General features: G+C 54.7%; 2 protein-coding genes across 8 annotated transcripts in view; both read left to right on the top strand.

Moving 5' to 3' along the window:
- Window positions 1-4,779, top strand: part of TDRD7 (tudor domain containing 7) — a 54,042-nt gene extending 49,263 nt beyond the window's left edge. For all 3 annotated transcript variants that reach the window (XM_089779124.1, XM_089779123.1, XM_025186138.3), the window contains one exon: window positions 4,261-4,779. In XM_089779124.1, the coding sequence (XP_089635250.1) occupies window positions 4,261-4,481 (221 nt within the window). In that variant the 3' untranslated portion in view covers window positions 4,482-4,779. The remainder of the gene's footprint in view (window positions 1-4,260) is intronic.
- Window positions 4,780-7,583: 2,804 nt separating this feature from the next.
- Window positions 7,584-20,127, top strand: part of TMOD1 (tropomodulin 1) — a 29,141-nt gene continuing 16,597 nt past the window's right edge. For 2 of the 5 annotated variants that reach the window (XM_075931218.2, XM_075931217.2), the window contains exons 1-2: window positions 7,584-7,741; window positions 17,913-18,083. In XM_075931218.2, coding sequence (XP_075787333.1) covers window positions 17,964-18,083 — 120 coding nt within the window. In that variant the 5' untranslated portion in view covers window positions 7,584-7,741; window positions 17,913-17,963. Of the gene's footprint in view, window positions 7,742-7,893; window positions 8,115-17,912; window positions 18,084-20,127 lie in introns of those variants that run through there. The other 3 variants (XM_075931214.2, XM_075931215.2, XM_075931216.2) reach the window with 3 other exon arrangements.

Here is a 20,127-nt window from a genome sequence, read left to right as displayed (position 1 = left end):
CGACCGGCTGGGAACATGCAAATCAAGCACGGGATATTTAAATTCTGGGCTTGATTTACAATTTCAGTTGCCCTCATTAGCCTCCCTAGATCGATCTAGGGGACTAGTGTAGACGTACCCTAAGGCAACATCTCTGATCTTTCCAGGCCTAGTTGGCCTGCACCTCAAGGCCTCAACTCACTGACGTGGTGGTTGAATCTGTGTGGGAGTACATTTTTTGAGGCCCCAACCATCCAGATATCTGGTCTCTGACACCTCGGCGATGGGTTGGAGAGCCCACCGAGGGCAGTTCAAGGCCTGTGGTCTGAAGAAGTGCTCTCTCTATCATTAACAGAGAACTTGGAGCAGCCCCTCTGGTCTGCCAGGCATTCTTAATCCATGTTACAGATAAAGCGGTTTCAGTTATGGACAGTACAACAGCCGCTACCACTATAGAACTGGCAGGGCGAAGGGCGTTTTTCCCTCCCATACCAGGAGGCAATCCAGCAGTGGGAGTTCTGTGTTGCTCACTCAGTCTACTAAGAAACATCTTTCCTGCCAGCTGCACAGAACCAATTTGTGGATCAGCTCGGCATGTCCTTCACTCACCACAAGTGGTCCCTGCAAATGGACATTGCAAGGGACATCTTCTAGAGGTGTGGGACTCCCCATAGGCACCTGTTATCTACCGTAACACAGGAAATGCTATCACTTTTGCTCCTCACAGGGCCAGAGCCCAGGGTCCATTCCAAATCCCCTCCTGTTGGCATAGGTAACGCACCTGTATTACACCCCTATTCCACTAATTCACAAGGTTCTGTCAAGGATCAGGCAGGACTGAGCATGTCTTCCTTATAGCTCCCGTGTGACAGACAGCACTGGTTCACCACTCTCTTGTGCCTTTTGATAGAGCCTCCATTCTGGCTCCTACTGTATCCATACTTGATCACCCAGGATCCTAAAATGATCTGCTCCTCCCAAACCTCATCTCTCTTAATTTGACAGCCTGAATCCTTCATGGTTGAATCCTGATGAGCATGTTTGTTTGGAAAAGGCTCATGGAACCTTACTAGACAGTAGAAAGCATTCCACCAAAATAGCCCCCAAAATAACCCCAACTATACATATAGTATGATGGGGGCTAATTGTCATTCGAGGAGGTTTTGGAACAAATAGAAAAACTTAACGTTAACAAATCACCGGGACTGGATGGCATTCACCCAACGGTTCTAAAACTCAAATGGGAAATTGCAGAACTGTTAACTGTGGTTTGTAATCTATCCTTTAAATCGGCTTCCGTACCTACTGACTGGAAGATAGCTAACGTGACACCAATATTTAAAAAGGGCTCTAGAGGTGATCCTGGCAATTACAGACCAGTAAGTCTAACGTCGGTACCGGGCAAATTAGTCGAAACAATAGTTAAGAATAAAATTGTGAGGCACGTAGAAGAACATAATTTGTTGGACAAAAGTCAACATGGTTACTGTAAAGGGAAATCATGTCTTACTAATCTATAAGAGTTCTTTGAAGGGGTTAACAAACCTGTGGACAAGGGGAACCAGTAGATATAGTATACTTTCTGAAAATCTAAGTCCCTCACCAAAGGCTCTTGTGTAAATTACAAGGCCATGGGATAAGAGGGAAGGTCCTTTCTTGGATTGAGAACTGGTTAAAAGACAGGAAACAAAGTGTAGGAATAAATGGTAAATTTTCAGAAGGGAGAGGGGTAACTAGTGGTGTCCCCCAAGGGTCAGTCCTAGGACCAATCCTATTCAATGTATTCATAAATGATCTAGGGGCAAGCAGTGAGGTAGTGGCAGTGAGGTAGATACTACACTGTTTAGGATAGTCAAGACAGAAGCAGACTGTGAAGAACTTCAAAAAGATCTCACAGAACTAAGTGATTGGGCAACAAAATGGCAAATGAAGTTTAATGTGGATAAGTGTAAAGTAATGCACATTGGAAAAAACAACCCCAACTATACGTACAGTATGATGGGGGCTAATTTGGCTATGACAAATCAGGAAAGAGATCTTGGAGTTATCGTGGATAGTTCTCTGAAAACATCCACACAGTGTTCTGCAGCGGCCAAAAAGGCAAATAGGATGTTAGGAATTATTAAGAAAGGGATAGAAAATAAGACCCAGAACATCTTACTGCCCCTGTATAAAACTACGGTACGCCCACATCTTGAATACTGTGTACAGATGTGGTCTCCTCACCTCAAAAAAGATATTTTGGCCTTGGAAAGGGTTCAGAAAAGGGCAACTAAAATGATTAGGGGTTTGGAACAGGTCCCATATGAAGAGAGGCTAAAGTGACTGGGAGTTTTCAGTTTTGAAAAGAGGAGACTGAGGGGGGATATGGTAGAGGTCTATACAGTCATGAGTGGTGTGGAGAGGGTGAATAAAGAAAAGTTCTTCATTAGTTGCCATAATATAAGGACTAGAGGACACCAAATGAAATGACTGGACAGCAAGTTTAAAACTAATAAGCGAAAGTTCTTCACACAGCGCATAGTCAACCTGTGGAACTCCTTGCCAGAGGAGGCTGTGAAGGCTAGGACTATAATAGAGTTTAAACAGAAGCTAGATAAATTCATGGAGGTTAGGTCCATAAGAGGCTATTAGCCAGGGGATAGGAATGTTTCAGAGGCTGGAGAGGGATGGCAGGAGACAAATCACTTGATCATTGTCTTCGGTCCACCCTCTCTGGGGCACCTGGTGCTGGCCACTGTCGGCAGACAGGATACTGGGCTAGATGGACCTTTGGTCTGACCCAGTACGGCCGTTCTTATGTACCAGAGCAACTTTACTAACCAAGTGGAAATGAATCTCCACCTAGTCTCCCTAAAGCAGAGATACTTCTACATAGTCCTCATTGCAGCTTACTTTGAAGTACCTTTTGCATTTCAAACAACAAGGTCTGGACCTTCCTTCAGTCAAGGTCCATCTGGCAGGCATTTCAGCCTTCCATATTAAGACCAGCAGATTGGTCTTTTCACACAGAATGGATATCCTCTTTCTCAAAGCCCGGAGAGGGTGTTTCCCAGAAGAATCCCTCCTGAAGATCTAACCCTTGCCCTGTCAAAGCTGACTGGTCTGCCCATCGAGCTGCTAGTGACATGCTCACTGTTGCATCTCTTCTGGAACGTGGCCTCTTTTGTGGTCATTGCTTTGGCCAGGAGGGTTTCAGCGATTGGACCTCTCACATCAGAACCCACACGTACAATTTTCGTCACAGATAAGGTACAACTGCACCCACCTCCACAGTTTCTCCTGAAAGTGGTGTCAGTTCCACTGCAGCCAGGTACTTTTCCTACCAATATTCCAACCTAAGCCACGTACATATAGAGAACAGCACTTCCACTCCCTGGATGTCAGATGGGCCCAGACATTTTATATTGAAAGGACCAAACCATTTTGCAGATCACATAGGGGAAGCTGAGAGCATGAAGGGGCTTCCCATCTCCACACGGAGTATTTCATCTTGGATCATCTCATGTATCTAGCATGTGATGAACTCACCGGAGTGCCTCTTGGGGCTAACCGGACTGCTCCTTCCACAAGTTCTCACATCTCTTCGGCTGCTTTCCTAGCTCAAGTCCCTATTCAAGGTATCTGCTGGGCAGCAACCTAGTCCTCCATGCACACATTCTCAGTGTACTGTGCCTGTTCCCAGTCAGCCATAGCCGATGCCAGCTTTGGCTGTACAGTGTTGCAGTCGCCTTGTCCTTGAACTCAGAGCCAACCTCCTGCACAACTGCTTGCGCGTCCTTTCATTGGAACAGACATGTGTAAGCACTCAAAGAAAACTGTTACTAATCTTTCTGTAACTGTTGTTTGAGATGTTGCACGTGTCCCTTCCTTATACCAATGCTACGAGCATCCAGCAACCCGGCTGATAATAGTGCTAGAGCCAACCCGACCGATTCCACTAAGGGGGAAAATCCAGCAGCTATGCTTGGGGCTGCTCACTCCTACATTGGAATGGATGGATGCAACTCCTCTTGAGGAACAACAGTTATTGGAAGGTTAGTAGCTGTTTTTCACAATGTGACACACTTGACAGTCCTTATATGGGAGGCTAGAACAGCCACTGGAAATGAGATTGAGGGTTGGAATGCTTTTACAGAGCTGCTAGCCCTATCTTGAGCTTCTTCCACTTCCTTAAGGACTAGATTACTAAGAAACTTGGGGCTGGGTTTTTTTGTCACTTACATCAGTCTTTTCTTTAAATGACCTTATTTGCTTGATTTTTTTTTTTCCCCCCCCTAGGAGTGAAATGCGAACAGTGGTCAGAAGATGCATCCATAGTGTTTCGAAACCATGTAGAGAAGAAACCACTGGTGGCACTGGTACAAGCAGTTAATGAAAGCACAAACTCTTGGGATCGAAAAATAGTGACCTACTTAGTAGACACCTCACTGCCAGAGACTGATATATGGATTCATGACTTTATGTCTCAATATTTTGTGGAGCTTTCAAAGGTTAATTAATCACTGTTTCTGAAACTATTGCAACTAATTCAGTTTCTTCAGCAATAAAAGAAAATGTATCAGGCTTTTAAAGAGAAATTTAACTGTTCTTACATGGCCTTGAATATATGAATGTGAGGTTTGAAAAATCTGATGCTAGTAGACTGTGAAAAGAGATTTAACAAGTTTCTGTTTTCTTTTAATTGACTTTCCAAGAACTTGCACTTTGTTTACTGGTGAGGTGTTAGAATGTTGGAGTGAAAATACAGATTAAGTAAAATTGTATTTATCAATAAAATTATTGGTGGCTTTTGTCTTATTTTATTGCTGAATTCTTTTTTCGTTCTTAAAGTTACTGGAGTTTGAGACTGGTCAAAATTTGAGTTGATTTACAAGTTGCTAATTTCTGCATCACAGTTATTCCCGTGCTTAATGAAAACAAACATCACATCTGAACTGATTCCTTATTTGTTGGTAGTTTCAGAAATATCATATCCCAGAATACAGACTGTAAGAATTGTGCTTGCTTTTGCATAGAGGTGGCAGAAGCATAACCTACGTATATCTTAAACAGATATTCTAGTAGCACCTTAAAAACTAACAGCACATGTGTAGATGGTATGAGTTTTCATGGGCAAAACCCATTTCTTCAGATGACTGGAGTATAAGTCTAGACCCAAGAATAAATAAGGGAAGGGGGGGGGGGGAGGAAAAAGGAGAGGGGAGGAAGACAGAGATACAGTGAGTAGATAGTTCAAATGGTTACAAGAGGCTCTTAAGAACCATTAGCACCTCCATTGTTTGGTTGGTGAGGTCATTAAAAGGTGGAAGATAGTGTGCGCATCATCCTCTGTCCGGGTTCAGACCATTGACATGAGAATTAAACTTGTGAATGAAGTTAAGTTCCAATCCTTCTCTGTGTATTTGACTTGTGGAATTGGTCTGAAACAAAACTGCAACTTAGAGATCCATTAATGAGTGTCCAGGAAGATTAAAGTGTTCTCCAACAGGTTTTTGTGTGTTGCCTTTTCAGCTATCTGATGTGTGTCCATCCACCCCTGCAATCTGCTGTGGTGCCCACTCTGCCCACACATCTACACAAGTGATTTCATCACTGGACCCAATGACATCAGCCACCAAATCAGAGGCTCATTTAACTGTACATAGTGTGATCTATGCCATCCAATGCCAGCAATGCCTCACTGCCATGTATATTGGCCAAACTGGACAGTTTCTACGGGAAAGAATTAATGGGCACAAATCAGATATCCGAAAAGGCAACACGCAAAAACTGTTGGAGAACTCTTGGGGACAATCAATACGGCATGGGTAGCGCGTGCTGTAAATGGATATGCTGTAGCTACCCAAGAGATTTTGCAGGGAAGATTCACTGTGGGCAGCCAAGGCTGCATCACCTGCAAACAAGAAGTCTCTCAAAACCAGCTTTCTGCTTGAAGTCCTGTGAGGCTGGACAAGCCTCCAGAAAGTCTGCTTCGAAGATCAATGCTGTCCTTGCTGTCCTTGCAGTCATGAAAAAGCAAGAATGAACAGTAGCTGTTAAAGCCCATGCTGGCTAGGATGCACCTGTTTCACCATCTTATATCAGTGGTGGAGCATCCTGAGAAAAAAACACTCTTGAGGTTCAGGATAGACCTAGAAATTGCAGCTCGGGGAGCATAATGCACGTGTTCAATTGCTACTCCCACAGTTGTCAGTCACTTCTCTCCCCCTTGTCTCTGTAATTGTACAAAGCAAGTGTCTTGGAAATCTTGTGGCACCACTTCCTCTTTCCCACGGCTCAGTGCCTTGTTCCCAGCAATGGCTTAATGGCTTTCCAGGGGCTGATTTCTTCTGGCTTGGACCAATTGCTCGGGCGCTTCCTTCATACATTCCACAGCTGCGAATATCAGAACGCTTCAGCTAAGCCAGCTTTTGCCTTTCTCTTCAGGCCTTGAGATTTCCAGTTTGCTGGTGTTGGAGGGTCTCTTGCAGATGTTAGTGCTGTCCGGCTCTCAACCAGTGAGAGTGGGGTTGCAGTGCTTTTCAAACCGGTCTGCGTATTTCTAGCTCTCTTCCCCACCACCCGGCCCAATGCTGTTACCTCCGCCATAGTGGTGGAGTTGGAAGATAAAACTTCCTTGCGCACTATTCAATGAAGTTGTGAATCTTTGTACATCTTCAGCTGGGCAGGTAGCTTTGCTAGGGTAGTCTGCTGCAGTGGCAATACCCAAAAGATCTGAGGCATGATCCGTGCGAGTCAGCACTGGGATACGGTCTCTGGCACTGATTTTCTTTTGGATGCCTGAGTTTGGCCAGTGCTAGACCTGATTGGAGTCCATGCCCTGATCTTGGATGTTTCCTTGTAACTTGCCCAACCAAGTGGGGGGTTGGTAACAGAGTTTGGATGTGCCGTGTTCTAACGCTCACTGGCCATTTTCATTCCTTTTGCCAATTCCACGTTTGCCCCAACTACCAGGCCAGTTCCCATCACTCTGTCCAACTCTTGCCTTGAAGTACATCACATGTTATAATGGCCTGTGGCAGAAGCCGCACCACGGCCGCACCTTGCAGCCGTACTGGTCCTTTGCTTGGGGATCCCTATTGCTACCTCCCCCTGCCCCGTTCCTTGTAGGGTTGGACTCTTGTGCCATCACTGCTGCCACTGGGGGCAGGAGCCTTGCCCTGCTGCCAAGGGCAGGAGCCTGTTTGTACCCCAGGTGTTCCAGCTGTTGCCTGGCACTGTATGATTGCAACAGCCACCACCCTTTGGCAGGGCCCTCTGCCCCAGCAGCGTGCCGGAGTCCACTGGGGCTCCGTGGGGGGAGTTACTTTCAGTACTGGGGGAGAGCTGAAGAGAGACCTTTGGGGGATGCAGGGTTTGCTTTTCCCAGTAGCACTGCAGGCGGCAGTGCCCCGGTGCTATTTACGCTGTGGCACGGTGCGGGTGTAAGAGTGTGGGGGTTCAAAGGGTTGGGTTGGATGGGGGAGCGCGCTGGGGCGGGACGAGGTTTGGGGAGGTGGTGGAGGCAGCGATTGGATGTGTGCGGGGAAGGGCAGAGGTTGGATCAGGGCTGGGGCGGTGGGGGTAGAGGTTGGAGTAGGGCGGGGGCGTGTTGGGGAACGCCCCGCCCCGCCCCGCCCCGCTTGAGTGGCAGCCGCGGGCGTCGGAGCCGCCTCCCCGCAGGACGCAGGGCAGCGCATCTCGCCGCCCGGGCAAGACGCGGCCGCAGCAGCCCGTGCGCCCCTGGCCCCGCGCCCCCGCCCGTGCGCCCCGAGCCCCGGTAAGCGCCGCGCCCGCGGCTCCGGCCCCCAGCGCGCCCCGCACCCGGCTCCCCGCGGCCCCAGCCCATATCTGGGCAAAATATTCGGCTGTCAGCGCGCGGGACCGAGCGCTATAAATAGCCCGGCTGGCTGCGCGCAAGGCGCCGGGCAGGGGAGCTGGGCACAGGGGCTGGAACCTGGGGAGTGGGGGCTGGTCCTGCCCGGCCCCATGCTGGGCTGGACTCCACCTGCGCGGACTTGTCCAGGGCCGGGCGGGTGCAGCCCTGCTCCCCCTGGGGCAGGTGACCCGGCTGCCTGCTCCTGCCCCAGTCCCATGCTCCCAGCCCCCTCGCAGCAGAGACTCCCCTGAGCCCCAGAGTGAGTGTGGAGCTGGTGAGCGGTGCTGGGTGTGGGGTAAACTATTACCGGGGTGCCCAGAGGTGCCGGGGCCTCTGTGCGTCAGAACGGCGAAGTATAGCGGTGCCTTCGATGCTCCGTGCACAGGGACTTGGATGAACATTGGCAGCCTCGCCGAATGACCATGAATCTCCCAGAGGCGCTGCCCTTCCTGTCCGTGAGGTGCCTCGCTCGGCTATTTCTGTCCAGCCCAGCTGGGCCTCGGACTGGCTCCCCGCCCTTGATAGAGTCACCGCTCGGGCCTGCTGCTTGTGGCCAGCGTGATGGAGACTCCTCCTTGGGTGCCTCCTCCAGAGAGGCGTTTTGGGGCTGTGGCTCGCGGGCCCGGCCTGGTGCGTTGGCCGGCGGGAGGGGTGTTGTGTTCCCCAGCGCTGGCAGAGAGCAGACTCTCCTTTGTGGCTGGTCTGTGGGGCTTGTCGATCCCAGCATAGATCCATGCTGCTTGGGATCAGGCGCTGGCTTCTGAGTGACTGAGCCGTGTGAGCTGCCCCGCAGGTGTGAGGGCCGATGTCCGGCGTCCATTGGGAAAGGCTCTCCAGAGCATGCCCTCGCAAGCAGTCCCTCCCTTCTGTCGGGAGGCTCCCAGGGCCTGTCACTTGGCCAGAGTGTTGGTCTGACTTGCAGTGATTGGCCCGTGGCTTTGGCCCACACGCTCAGTCTCTCAGCAGCTTTTCCTCGGTCAGCCCCGGGTTTCGGTTGCGATTTCATCCCGCTTCCCTTATGTCCGCCTTGGGCCAGCCCAACTCTTCCCCTGCTTCCCCCGCCCCAGCGGCTGCCCCGTCGGGCAGTGGGCCAGTGTGGCACGCAGGTCCCTACCGGGCTGGCGGCCATGCCGCTGGCACTGCTTGCTAATTACACCCACCCCCGCTAGGCTCTGAGCTGGCAAAGCCCCTAACGCTGACCCTAAGGACGTTTCTAGCACCCTGGGAATGCTCGCGCGCTCTCCAGCCTGCTTCCGCTGAGCTCCATGGCGATTTGAATCGCCCGCTAGTCCCCGAGTTACTGCCCTCTGGCCAGTGCTGGGATCCGAGGGCCCCTGGCGGCATGGCTCAGTGTCACGGGAAGGGCTCTCGGTGCCCCTCGGGGCCTGCTGCCCAAAGCTGCCTTTCCCAGCAGGGTTCCATGGCCGACTCGTACCTCGCTCTCCGCTGCATTTCTGCCCCCCCCAGGGCTGCCCCCCCAGGGCGTCTCTGTTTCCGCTTTCTCCCCCAACCCTGCCCTGTTCCGCGTTGAGTCGGTTTCCCTTTTCCTGCTCAGCATTTACATACCCTGGCTGTTTGTGTGGTTAGTCCCCATCCCACCCCGCTGGCAGCACCTCCTAGCCTCGTACCTGTCTGTCACGAAGATAACGAAGCATGCGGCACGTCTGTGGGGGTGTTTGGAGGCAGGCCGTACCATCCCATAGGGCAGGGGTGGGGGCCTCAGGCCCGGGGGCCGGATCCAGCCCCCAAGGCCCTGGGCTCCCTCCCCTGCATTGGGGAGCTGGTGCTGGCCCTGCAGCCCCCACCCCTGCAGTCTTGCCCCAAAGGGCTGGAGCCCCAACACTGTCTCCATGCTGTGGGGGGAAGCCCCGAGCCTCACGGGCCAGCCAGGCAAGCTGGAACCGGATCCAGCCCATGGGTGGAGGGAGGAAATGGCTCCTGTGCCCTACTTCCTATCCCCAGGCTGCCCCAGCACCCTGTTGCCCTCGCAGAGCCACCAACCCCAAACCCGCTCCGGCACCCTCCCTCCAGACCCCAAGCCTTCCCCACACTGAACCCCTCCTTTGTGGCCCCCGCCGAAAGCCTGGGTTCCCCCAGCTCTGGTGTGCGAAGGAAATGTGAGGAGCGTCACCTGATCTTTCTGTGGGTCAGCAGCCCTTGCCCAGCCCTTATAAAGTGACGCGTTGTGGTTTATTACCCGTTGGTTCTCGTGCACTTGTTCTGGTCGGTTTCCCAGTAGTGGGATGGAAGGCCGTTTGAATTCATGTTCCAGGGTAGGTGTGGTGACGCGTTGCATTGCAATCTCTGTATTCCCTGCTCTTTCCCCAAAAGCAATTCTTTGTGATGTATCGTTGCCGCTCCATTGCCAGCTCACTGTCCAGGATTCCTTTTTCTTCCAAGCACTTGCAGATATTTAATAGGGTCTGAATCCGTATTTCATTATTATAGTTTGAATTAATGACTTCGCTTAATTAACTGTGAGAGGCCCGTTTTTCTGTTCCGTACAGCAGTTTTATGCTGGGGGAATTCCTTGTTATTTCATTGGTACTGTGCTGGTACAGAAGCAGCATAACAGAATGGAGAATGAGGCCCTGTAGTTAATTACCTACAAGCTATTTTGGTTCAAAGAATTTTAATTTTAGCTCTGCAGTTCACCTGTAATTAGAGCATGTGCTGCCACAGCGCTGTAATCCGCGTGGCTTGTTGGCTGCGGTCAGACCCAGCAGGAGGCGTGTAAGGATCCCAATAATTAACGGTGCCGTCACTTACCCAGCTTCTCTCTCTGCACGGGTATCTTACCCCATTGTAACGAAATGTCTCCCGGTCTCACAGCCCCTCTCCGAATCCGGAGAGCAGGCCTGGGACACGTAGCAGTAACGGTCTGGATCGGACCCAGCCTTCCCGCAGCGCCAGCCATGGAGCGCCCGTGAGCACTGGCGTTTGCTGGCCTGTCAGGAAGGTGGCAACAGGTACGGCAGCCCCCAGGCTCTGCCACTCACCAACTTTGCCAAGCAAAACAGGCGCTGGGGCCCGCCTGCTGAGCAGCCCGGGCGTCTTCCCAGGGTCGCTGTGAAGCAGTTAGCCTAGGTGCAGTTCCACCAGAATCTCTCTTCCCGCTGCCTCTGTGCTTGCAAGAGTCGCCCTCGCCCCACTCCTCGGTTTGGCACGTAGAGGCGGCAGCAGGGCGCGACTAAAATGGGGGTCAGGGATCAGACCCCCCGGTAATCCCACATGTTCCCTGGGGTCAGAGGAGCGAGGCCCTGGGAGGACTGGGCTCCGTTCTGCACAGGGTGCGTGCGTTCGCGGTGGTTTTGCAGTGGGTTTGCAGAGGGGCAGCCGTGTCACAGAGCAGAGGGGCCGTACGTAGCTCCTGTTAAAGGCACTTTCCTCTCCGACTGGGAGGTGAGGGGAGCCCGGAAGCAGCGCGGCGTGCTCGGGTGGGAAGGCCTGCTCGGCTAGTTAGTCTTGCTCCGCAGACCGAAGGCTTGGCGCTTGGTGAAAAGCTCCCATCTCCGCGTGCGCGCTTCCGGTAAAGCCAGTGCCTACAATGAACTGCCCCCGGGCTGCTCCCCAGCTCGGGCGAGGAGCATGGTGGGTGGGGCTGAGCGGGGGATGGGAGCATAGCTCCCCAGGCCATGGCCCTGCTCCGGCTGCCATTGTGTACCTGGGCCCCCATCAGAGTGGCTGCATTGCACACCCCTTAGCACGGGTGTAAATGACAGCGCAAGGTGGAAGGCAGGACGTCCCAGGGCCAGGGAAGCCTGAATATGCCTGCACCAGAGTAAACGCTCGAGCTTGGCTCCTGATTCACATCAGTGCAATGGGCTCAAACCAGGGGCCACCTGAGTTCTAGACCTGCCCTGCCACTGAGACACTGTAACTCCTTGGGCAAGTCACCTGGCCCCCTCGGGACCTGATCCAGTGGGTGTGTGTCGAGTGGGCATTGGGCCAGCCCCTAAACCTGCCCTTTTACGCAAGACCCCAAGGTCCTGGTGTTCCCACAATGCCGAGCGCCCACAGCTCGTAACAAGTCACTGGGCTCTGCGTAAGATCAGGCTCCCGGGATCCGCCACGGAAGAGCCGGAATGAGAACCCGTAGGCCCTACTCTCTGTCCCTGTGCACCGGGCCCCGCCCCACCCACACACTGGCCAAGGCCGCAGCGGGCGTGGCTGTCATTGGCTGATAACAACGGGGCAGCTGCAGGGTGTCTGACTTATCTCGCAAGGCGCGGCCGGCCCAAGGAAAGGCAAAATGTTGTTGGCAGCTGCAAAGAGAGTGATTTATGTGACGTTTATTTAACTGAAAAATAATGGCTCTACTGACTCGGCTGCTCGTAACTCCTGCAAGGCGCCTCCGACCCAGCGCGCGGCGCACGCGGAGAGGCAGTGGTCCGAGAGCTGGATGGTTAGAGCCAGCCTCGCACAAGCCGCCCGTGGCATTAAATCACGCCCAGTTTAGAAAGCGGAGCCTTCTGCGGCACCTCTCTGACAGCTGGCAGCTTGGCCGTCGGGACCGGGCTTTTACTTACAAGGGTTTCATTGGCCAGCGCCATGTCAGGGGGACTCTTCGTTTGCTTCTCTGTTTGCAGCCGGGAGAGATGATCTGGTAGAGCTTTGGCTTTTGCCAGGCCCTGTTTGTTTGTATCCCTCTAGCCAGGCTAGAGCGGGCGCGCACGCTGCTCTGATTTCTTTACCTGCTGCCTAGTGCTCGCATAGCAGCAGCCCCTTGCCAAGGGCTTATGAGGACAGGACCCTCATCCCCATTTTACAGATGGGAAAACCGAGGTGGCCGTGCCAGCTCCTGTTTACCCTAACGCAGTGTTTCTCACAGTGGATTGGGACTGCAAAGAGGGTCATGGTCCTGTATTAATGGGGTTGCCAGGGCTGTGGGGCTAGAGAGAGTGGGCTCCAGCTTCAGTCCCCATCTTGGGGCCGTGTACAGATTGGACCTCGCAGGTCTGGCACCCTCGGGACCTGACAGGTCCCAAAAAGGGGGATTTGCCGGACAAGGGAAGGTCCCAACCCTTGTGGCTGTGCTGCCACCAGGCTAGGGCTCCAGCCTGGCCCCGTTGCTGCCTCAGCCCCCTGGGGCTCGCCCTGACCACGCTACTGCCAGGGCCAGAGCACCAGCAGCCAGGGCTCCGCGGGCAGGGCTCTGCGGCCGCCTGGCTCCGCGGGCAGGGCTCTGCGGCCGCCTGGCTCCGCGGGCAGGGCTCTGCGGCCGCCTGGCTCCGCGGGCAGGGCTCTGCGGCCGCCTGGCTCCGCGGGCAGGGCTCTGCGGCCGCCTGGCTCCGCGGGCAGGGCTCTGCGGCCGCCTGGCTCCGCGGGCAGGGCTCTGCGGCCGCCTGGCTCCGCGGGCAGGGCTCTGCGGCCGCCTGGCTCCGCGGGCAGGGCTCTGCGGCCGCCTGGCTCCGCGGGCAGGGCTCTGCGGCCGCCTGGCTCCGCGGGCAGGGCTCTGCGGCCGCCTGGCTCTGTGGGCAGGGCAGAGGGAAGGACGGAGCTCCCCTGCTGGGCCAGAGCTCCCTGCCATGCTGTCCATCCTCTCCTCCTCCACCCACCCGCACACACAGGCCCCTGTGGCCGGCGGGCGGCAGACTGCCCCCATGCGGTGATGTGAGCAGAGTGGTCTGCTAGGGCCTGAATCCCTTTGTTAGAGGCGCGTGTGTTGTAGCCAGGCAGCAGGTCCAGGTGCGGCAGGCAGAGGTGAGGTCGCTGGGGAGCGGATCGGAACTCTCTGCCGTTTGAGCACTTCTAGAGGATGGCGCTCGCGGTTAATAGCTGTCTGGTTTGCTCTTTCCTGTGAGCGGAGCTGGCGGGCTCTTTTCAGGGCGCCCCCCGGGCCCGGTGCCGTGCAGGCGGCTGGTCAGTCTCCTGGCCGCTGGCTTAGTGAGAGGGAGTAGGACCAGGGGTCGCAGAAGGTGGGAAGTTGGGTTGCGAAGGGTCACGCCTGGCTCCGGGGGAGAGGAGGCTGACCAGCTCCTCTTGGCTCGTCCCGCACTAATGGGGCGCCCCGTAAGGCTTGCTATGGGGGGAGGGGGTCCCCCACGAGGGGGTGGGGAACAACCCCACCTCAGAGATGGCTGACTGCAGACGGATCATCCAGGCCTCACTGCCCTGAAGCTGCTTGGCCAGCGGGAAAGCAGGTGCCCTGAGCAGAGGGACTGCAGGTGGCCCCTATCTCGGGAGCATAGGCCAGCTGGTCGGCCTGGCCCCAGGCAGCCGGCCTAGGGGATCCACACCGTTGCCTTCCTTTGGGCTCTGTCTGCTACAAATGGGAGCCGTTTACACAGCTCGCTTTGGGGCGGGGCCCTTGGAGGCTCCCACAGCCCATGCTACAAGTCTCACGTTGGGGCCCAGAGCCCCCCGTCATGGGGCCAGTGCCGGCCACTTGGCCAGGGGGCAGAAGTGGCTCCACAAGGGCTTGGCTGTTGGCTCTCACGCTGGGCCACCACCAAACCAACCCTCTTGCTTCCCTGGCCTCTCGCCAGTGCCACGGGCCTGTCCTCCGTGGCCGTCTCTGGCCCTTCGGTTCCACCAGCTAGCACGTGCCCCAGCCGGCGGGGAGGGGTTCCCAGACACAGGGCTCATCTGCCCTGGGGGCGGCAGCCCCGATTCCCGCCCGTGGCGCTCACGGCTCAGCCCCCCCTGCACCGCCAGGCCGCCACGTGCGCTCCGTCTCCCGGCCACCCCCAAGCCCTTCTCCGAAACCCGCGAGAGCCACTGCTCTGCAGCTGGGACCCAACGCCGGCCTGCCTCGGGGGTGCATGAAGGACCGAGCCCCTTCCCCTGGCGTGGCGAGAGGTGTCTTAGCACTAGCAGAGCGGTGGTGCTACAAACCCACCAGCGGCGGCTTGGGTTCCTGCTCTGTTCGTCCCAAAGCCGGCTCCGGCGCTCCCTTCTCCGGACGCTCCAGGAATACTCCTCATGCCCTCGCCATGCCTGGGCCCAGTGCAGCAGTTTAAAATGGATGAGTCCTGCTAGTGGCTCATCCCTGCTGCATCAACCCTGAGCTGAGCTCGTCAGACCTGAGGCATTGTGACCGCTTGTAAATGGGAGTGGGTGACAGGCGTGTCCTGCCGTCACGCTGGGCACGCGGACTTAGAGCAGGAGGAGGGGATGTTCTAGTTGAATTAGGATCACAAACGTGGGAAGCAAAGTCTTTCACCAGCTGCCTGCCGCAAACTTACCAGCGTGCAGTCAGATTTGGTATCGTTAATGTTCCCTTTTGTGACCAGTCCAAAGATTATTTTTCTAATTAGAAGAGCAGTTGTGATACAGGAAGTTGTGGGTTAAGGAAAATATAGTGGGAAAGTAAAATAGAGCCTGAAAGTGCATCATTTGCTTTGGATTACTTTAGGAGACGCTGCAGAAGTCTGGCTAGGAAGACAGGACTGGGAAGCACAAAAGAACTCTGAGAAAGTGAAGAAGCTAAAATCAAAAAGGAAAAATGGTCACTTATGAAAATTCCACCTTAAAGAAAAAGAGGCAGTATTTGAAACACATGGGCTCATCCATTATCCTTTTCCGAGGCTGCAGATGACAGTGGCAAGAAAAGATCTCCCCCTCTTGAAATTGGTAGGAGAAGATCATAGAATCATAGAATAATAGGACTGGAAGGGACCTCAAGAGGTCATCGAGTCCAGCCCCCCGCCCTCAAGGCAGGACCAAGCTCCGTCTACACCATCCCTGACAGATGTCTATCTAACCTGTTCTTAAATATCTCCAGAGAGGGAGATTCCACCACCTCCCTTGGCAATTTATTCCAATATTTGACCACCCTGACAGTTAGGAATTTTTTCCTAATGCCCAATCTAAACCTCCCCTGCTGCACTTTAAGCCCATTACTCCTCGTCCTGTCCTCAGAAACCAAGAGGAACAAATTTTCTCCTTCCTCCTTGTGACACCCTTTTAGATATTTGAAAGCCGCTATCATGTCCCCCCTTAATCTTCTTTTTTCCAAACTAAACAAGCCCAGTTCATGAAGCCTGGCTTCATAGGTCATGTTCTCTAGACCTTTAATCATTCTTGTCGCTCTTCTCTGGACCCTTTCCAATTTCTCCACATCTTTCTTGAAATGTGGCGCCCAGAACTGGACACAGTACTCCAGCTGAGGCCTAACTAGTGCAGAGTAGAGCGGCAGAATGACTTCACGAGTTTTGCTTACAACACACCTGTTGATACAACCTAGAATCATATTTGCTTTTTTTGCAACAGCATCACACTGTTGACTCATATTCAACTTGTCGTCCACTATGACCCCTAGATCCCTTTCCGCCATGCTCCTTCCTAGACAGTCGCCTCCCATCTTGTATGTATGGAACTGACTGTTCCTTCCTAAGTGGAGCACTTTGCATTTCTCTTTATTAAACCTCATCCTGTTTACCTCTGACCATTTCTCTAACTTGCTAAGGTCATTTTGAATTATGTCCCTATCCTCCAAAGAAGTCGCAACCCCACCCAGTTTGGTGTCATCTGCAAACTTAATAAGCGTACTCTCTATCCCAATATCTACATCATTGATGAAGATATTGAACAGTACGGGTCCCAAAACAGACCCTTGAGGAACTCCACTTGTTATCCCTTTCCAGCAGGATTTAGCACTGTTGGCAATGTTTAAAGACATCGAAGTTCTACAGGACTTGGGTGAAAGGTCTTAAGTGCTTTGAAAACTTCATGTATCAAAAGCAAACTTTCTAGATGAAAAATATAAGTCAATATATATATTTTAGGAATGGGTGGCTATGTATCCATGTATGCATTAGGCATTATTTCAGATCAGTATGATACGTTTTCAAAGGTGTCGTATTTTAAGAGAACTAAACTTTAACAGCTAACTCTCAGTTAATGGCTATTTTGTTAATTTCATGTAAATGTATCAGTTACTGCATTGAGAGGTGATACCACCTTTCTATATGTATCCTCTTTCTATGTATATCATTGACTATATATTCTAGAGAGATTGTCTGATCAAGAATGCCTCCTGGCAAATCTCTTAGGGTGCAGAGTCTACACAGCATCCTTAGCTCAAAATAAGCTAATAACTCACGATTCCAAAATGCCCCTTAACCCTTGTGGAACGAGGATTACCGGGATGTCGCAATAATAAGCCACCCATTATTTTGAAATCTGTTTTGGAATAGTTATTTTGGGATATTCCCGGTATCCCAAAATAGCTCCGCAGTGTAGACGTAGCCTCGGTTACTTTATATTGAGTACATGAGAAGAAGCCTGACTCATAACTGACTGGCAAGTCAGATGGTCAGTTGTAAGTTTCCCCGGGAGGTAGATCCTGTGAGGTCAGCTCACATGTGCAGAGAAGTGCATCAGGATGGCTCGCCGGGCCTCGGCAATGCTCCCTGGGCTGGAAGGAGCTGGCTCCGTATGCTGTGTGTCTGCGTTCTCGGGGGGCCAGGAATAAGTAAGAGCATCTTCCGGCCACGTCTCCCCACCTCCCATTTAGAAAGGGAGTTCAACAGGAAAAACTGCTGCGTGTTCTGAGACTTGTGGCCTTGGTCCAGGTTTTCAGAGATTCTGAACGCAGGCGGCAATGAACTGAGCACCGGATTCTGCCGGGCCGGCGCGCTGCTGGGCAAACAGGCCAGTCGCCGGGCACCGGATTCTGCCAGGCCGGCGCGCTGCTGGGCAAACGGGCCAGTCGCCGGGCACCGGATTCTGCCGGGCCGGCGCGCTGCTGGGCAAACGGGCCAGTCGCCGGGCACCGGATTCTGCCGGGCCGGCGCGCTGCTTTGCAATAGGGCCAGGCACAGAGGAGTGTGGCATGATTTGAGCACTGGTACCAAAATTACAGCGCCGGGGAGCTTTTGTTCTGATGAAAATAATAATCTGTTTTCCCTTGAGTCAAAGCTGTGGCCCAAGGCAACATTTGCTCAGTGCTGGTGTTCACCTCGAGAGGTGAATTTCTAGTGATGTTCAGAAATGGGACCAGAACTCTGGGTGTGAGGCCATGCTGCCCTTTGCTTGCTTAGCAGCAGGCTGCCGCTGAGGGGTGTCTCTTGTTCTGAGAGCGGTAGTGGGGCGAGCTAAGGTGTCACGTTGCCTGTTTTTGTTCTAGGTCCCGCGTCAGCAGGCACGGTGAGAATTTCAGCCCTGCGGGTTGGCTGCCATGTCGTACCGACAGGAACTGGAGAAATACCGCGATCTGGATGAGGATAAGATCCTTAGTGCGCTGACAGAGGAAGAGCTCAGGACACTAGAGAGCGAACTGGAAGAGCTGGACCCTGATGTAAGTAGATTTTCGGTGACCTCTGGAGATGGCCAGTTCCGAGTAATTATATCTTGGGGTGCATCTCTCCGTATTTACTACTTGAATCTGCTCAACTCTCTGCCCGTGTCTTGTCGTGAGCCCGGCGAGGACCTAACCACGCGAGTGTTCCTCTGGACCATACGAGCCATTGGTGCGGTCACACCAGGTCTTGCTGCGCTCTGTGCTCCTCTGACTAGCCGAGCCGGGAAGCGAAGCAGAGGGCTGCTGAGTGCAGTGTCCCTGAGCAAGCCCCTTTCTGCGGTGGGGGTGACATGTCCGCTTCGAGGGAGGGCCAGTGTCTGCCACCGTTACGGGCACTGGCTTCTTCGCTACAGTCCCATGGATTTCAGAGGGACCACTCGGTGCTTACTCTGCGAGGACTGGCAGAACCTGGCTGTCTGCACCCTGTTAGAACCCCTCCCAGCCCAATGGCTGAAGCTCCGAGTGCCAGCAGCTCCCCACCCACCATGCCCCGCAGCATGCAGGCTGGGGAGGGGAGGGGAGCTGCGGGGGCTTGGCACTTGGAGGCTGAAGCCCTGAGCACTGGTGCCTCCTGCCCGCCCCCAGCCGCAGGGGAAATACGGGACAATGTGCTAGGAACAGCCCTTCTGTCCGGGGTGGCCGGTTTCCCTCTGTGTAGCAGCCCCCCGCCCCTTCTATCTCTGCATCTCCTCTCTTCTGCCCCCACGGTGCTTCCCCCCTCTCTGCCAGGCTCCCCCCGCCCAGGGTGCCACTTTGCGTGTGGGATTAGGTGCTGTGCTCCCTGGCGGAGGAGGGCTGGGGACGAGCGAGGCCGGGCTCGTGCTCCCGCTCGGCAGTAGAAGAGTTGGGAAGGGGCACCGCAGGGAGGTGGCTGGGACCTGGGAGTTGCTGGGCTGTTGCTCCCTGGCGGGCCTGGCCTGTTGAAGGTGACTTCTGGGCCCCCGGCTCTCAGGGTGTGAGCGGGCGGGAGGCTCGGCAGTGCTGGTGCCGCGAGGTTTTCCCTCCGTGCGCAGGGGAATGAGGAGAGGTCCCACGTCGTACCCTGGCGCACTGGACAGGCGCCTGTTTGCCCCCTGCTCTCTTGTGCCTCCATCCCTCTGCATCCAGCCGGGCCTGCGTCTGGCCATGACGTGGGGCCGGGGCTGCCTCTGTGCGGCTCCGAGCGCAGCGGGCTCTCGGCTGGGGCGCCCAGCAGTCCGGCAGCGCAGACAGCAACGCGTGGAGGAACAGGTGTTGGGCCTGCACGTGGCAGTAGCGAGACCCCTCTCTGGCCGCAGCGTGTGGGGAGCGTGAGATGAGCTGGCGGAGGAGGCAGGAGCGGCTGTGGACGTGCCCAGGGAAGGCAGCTTGGCTGTGACGCAGAGTGAGGCTGCTGCGGGGTGGAGAGGCACGGAGCAGCGGCCTGGCGCTGGCTGGATTCGGCCTGGGGGCTGCCTGCCCACCGCTGGCTTTGGCTGCTCTGGGGCAGTGTCTCTTGCCAAAAGCACAACGTCTCACGAGGGTTTGGGTTTCGTTTCACACCAACGAAAACAAACCTGGCGAACGACGGTTTTCACGTTGGCCTCCTTGTGTTCTGGTGAGCCCCGCGGCCTGGCCGCTGCCTGTGAGCGCTGCCCTGGATCCAGGGGCATCCTCCGTGTGCTCGTGAGGGGCGGTCGGGCCAAGGGAGCTCAGCGCAGCGTCTGTCGGGAACGCTAGGAGCTGGGCAGATCCGGCTGGCAGCAAACAGACCGTGCAGTCCGAGGGCGGTGCCGTGGGAGGGGAGCTCTCCCCGCCTCCCCGGCTAAGCAGGGGCTGTGCAGGTTACCCAGGGATTACAAGGGCCAGTGCCACGGCCCAGACAAAGGCGGGGTCAGACTCTCCGTGACACTCCAGGGAGCGCCAGGGGAAAGCAAAGATCGGAGACTTTGCCTTAGCTGAGGCAGTGCATGGACCCTGGCGTGTCCAGCTGTCAGGCCTGAGAGCGCCAAGGGCAGAGCTGCTCCAAAGCGTTCAGCTAGCGCATGGCCGTTGTGCTGCGCTGTCCCCTCGGCGGGCCGGC

The sequence above is a fragment of the Pelodiscus sinensis genome, chromosome 6, assembly GCF_052426305.1.
Source record: "Pelodiscus sinensis isolate ZL-2025 chromosome 6, ASM5242630v1, whole genome shotgun sequence".
In the NCBI taxonomy this organism is placed as follows: domain Eukaryota; kingdom Metazoa; phylum Chordata; order Testudines; family Trionychidae; genus Pelodiscus; species Pelodiscus sinensis.
This window is presented reverse-complemented; position numbering and strand designations above follow the sequence as displayed.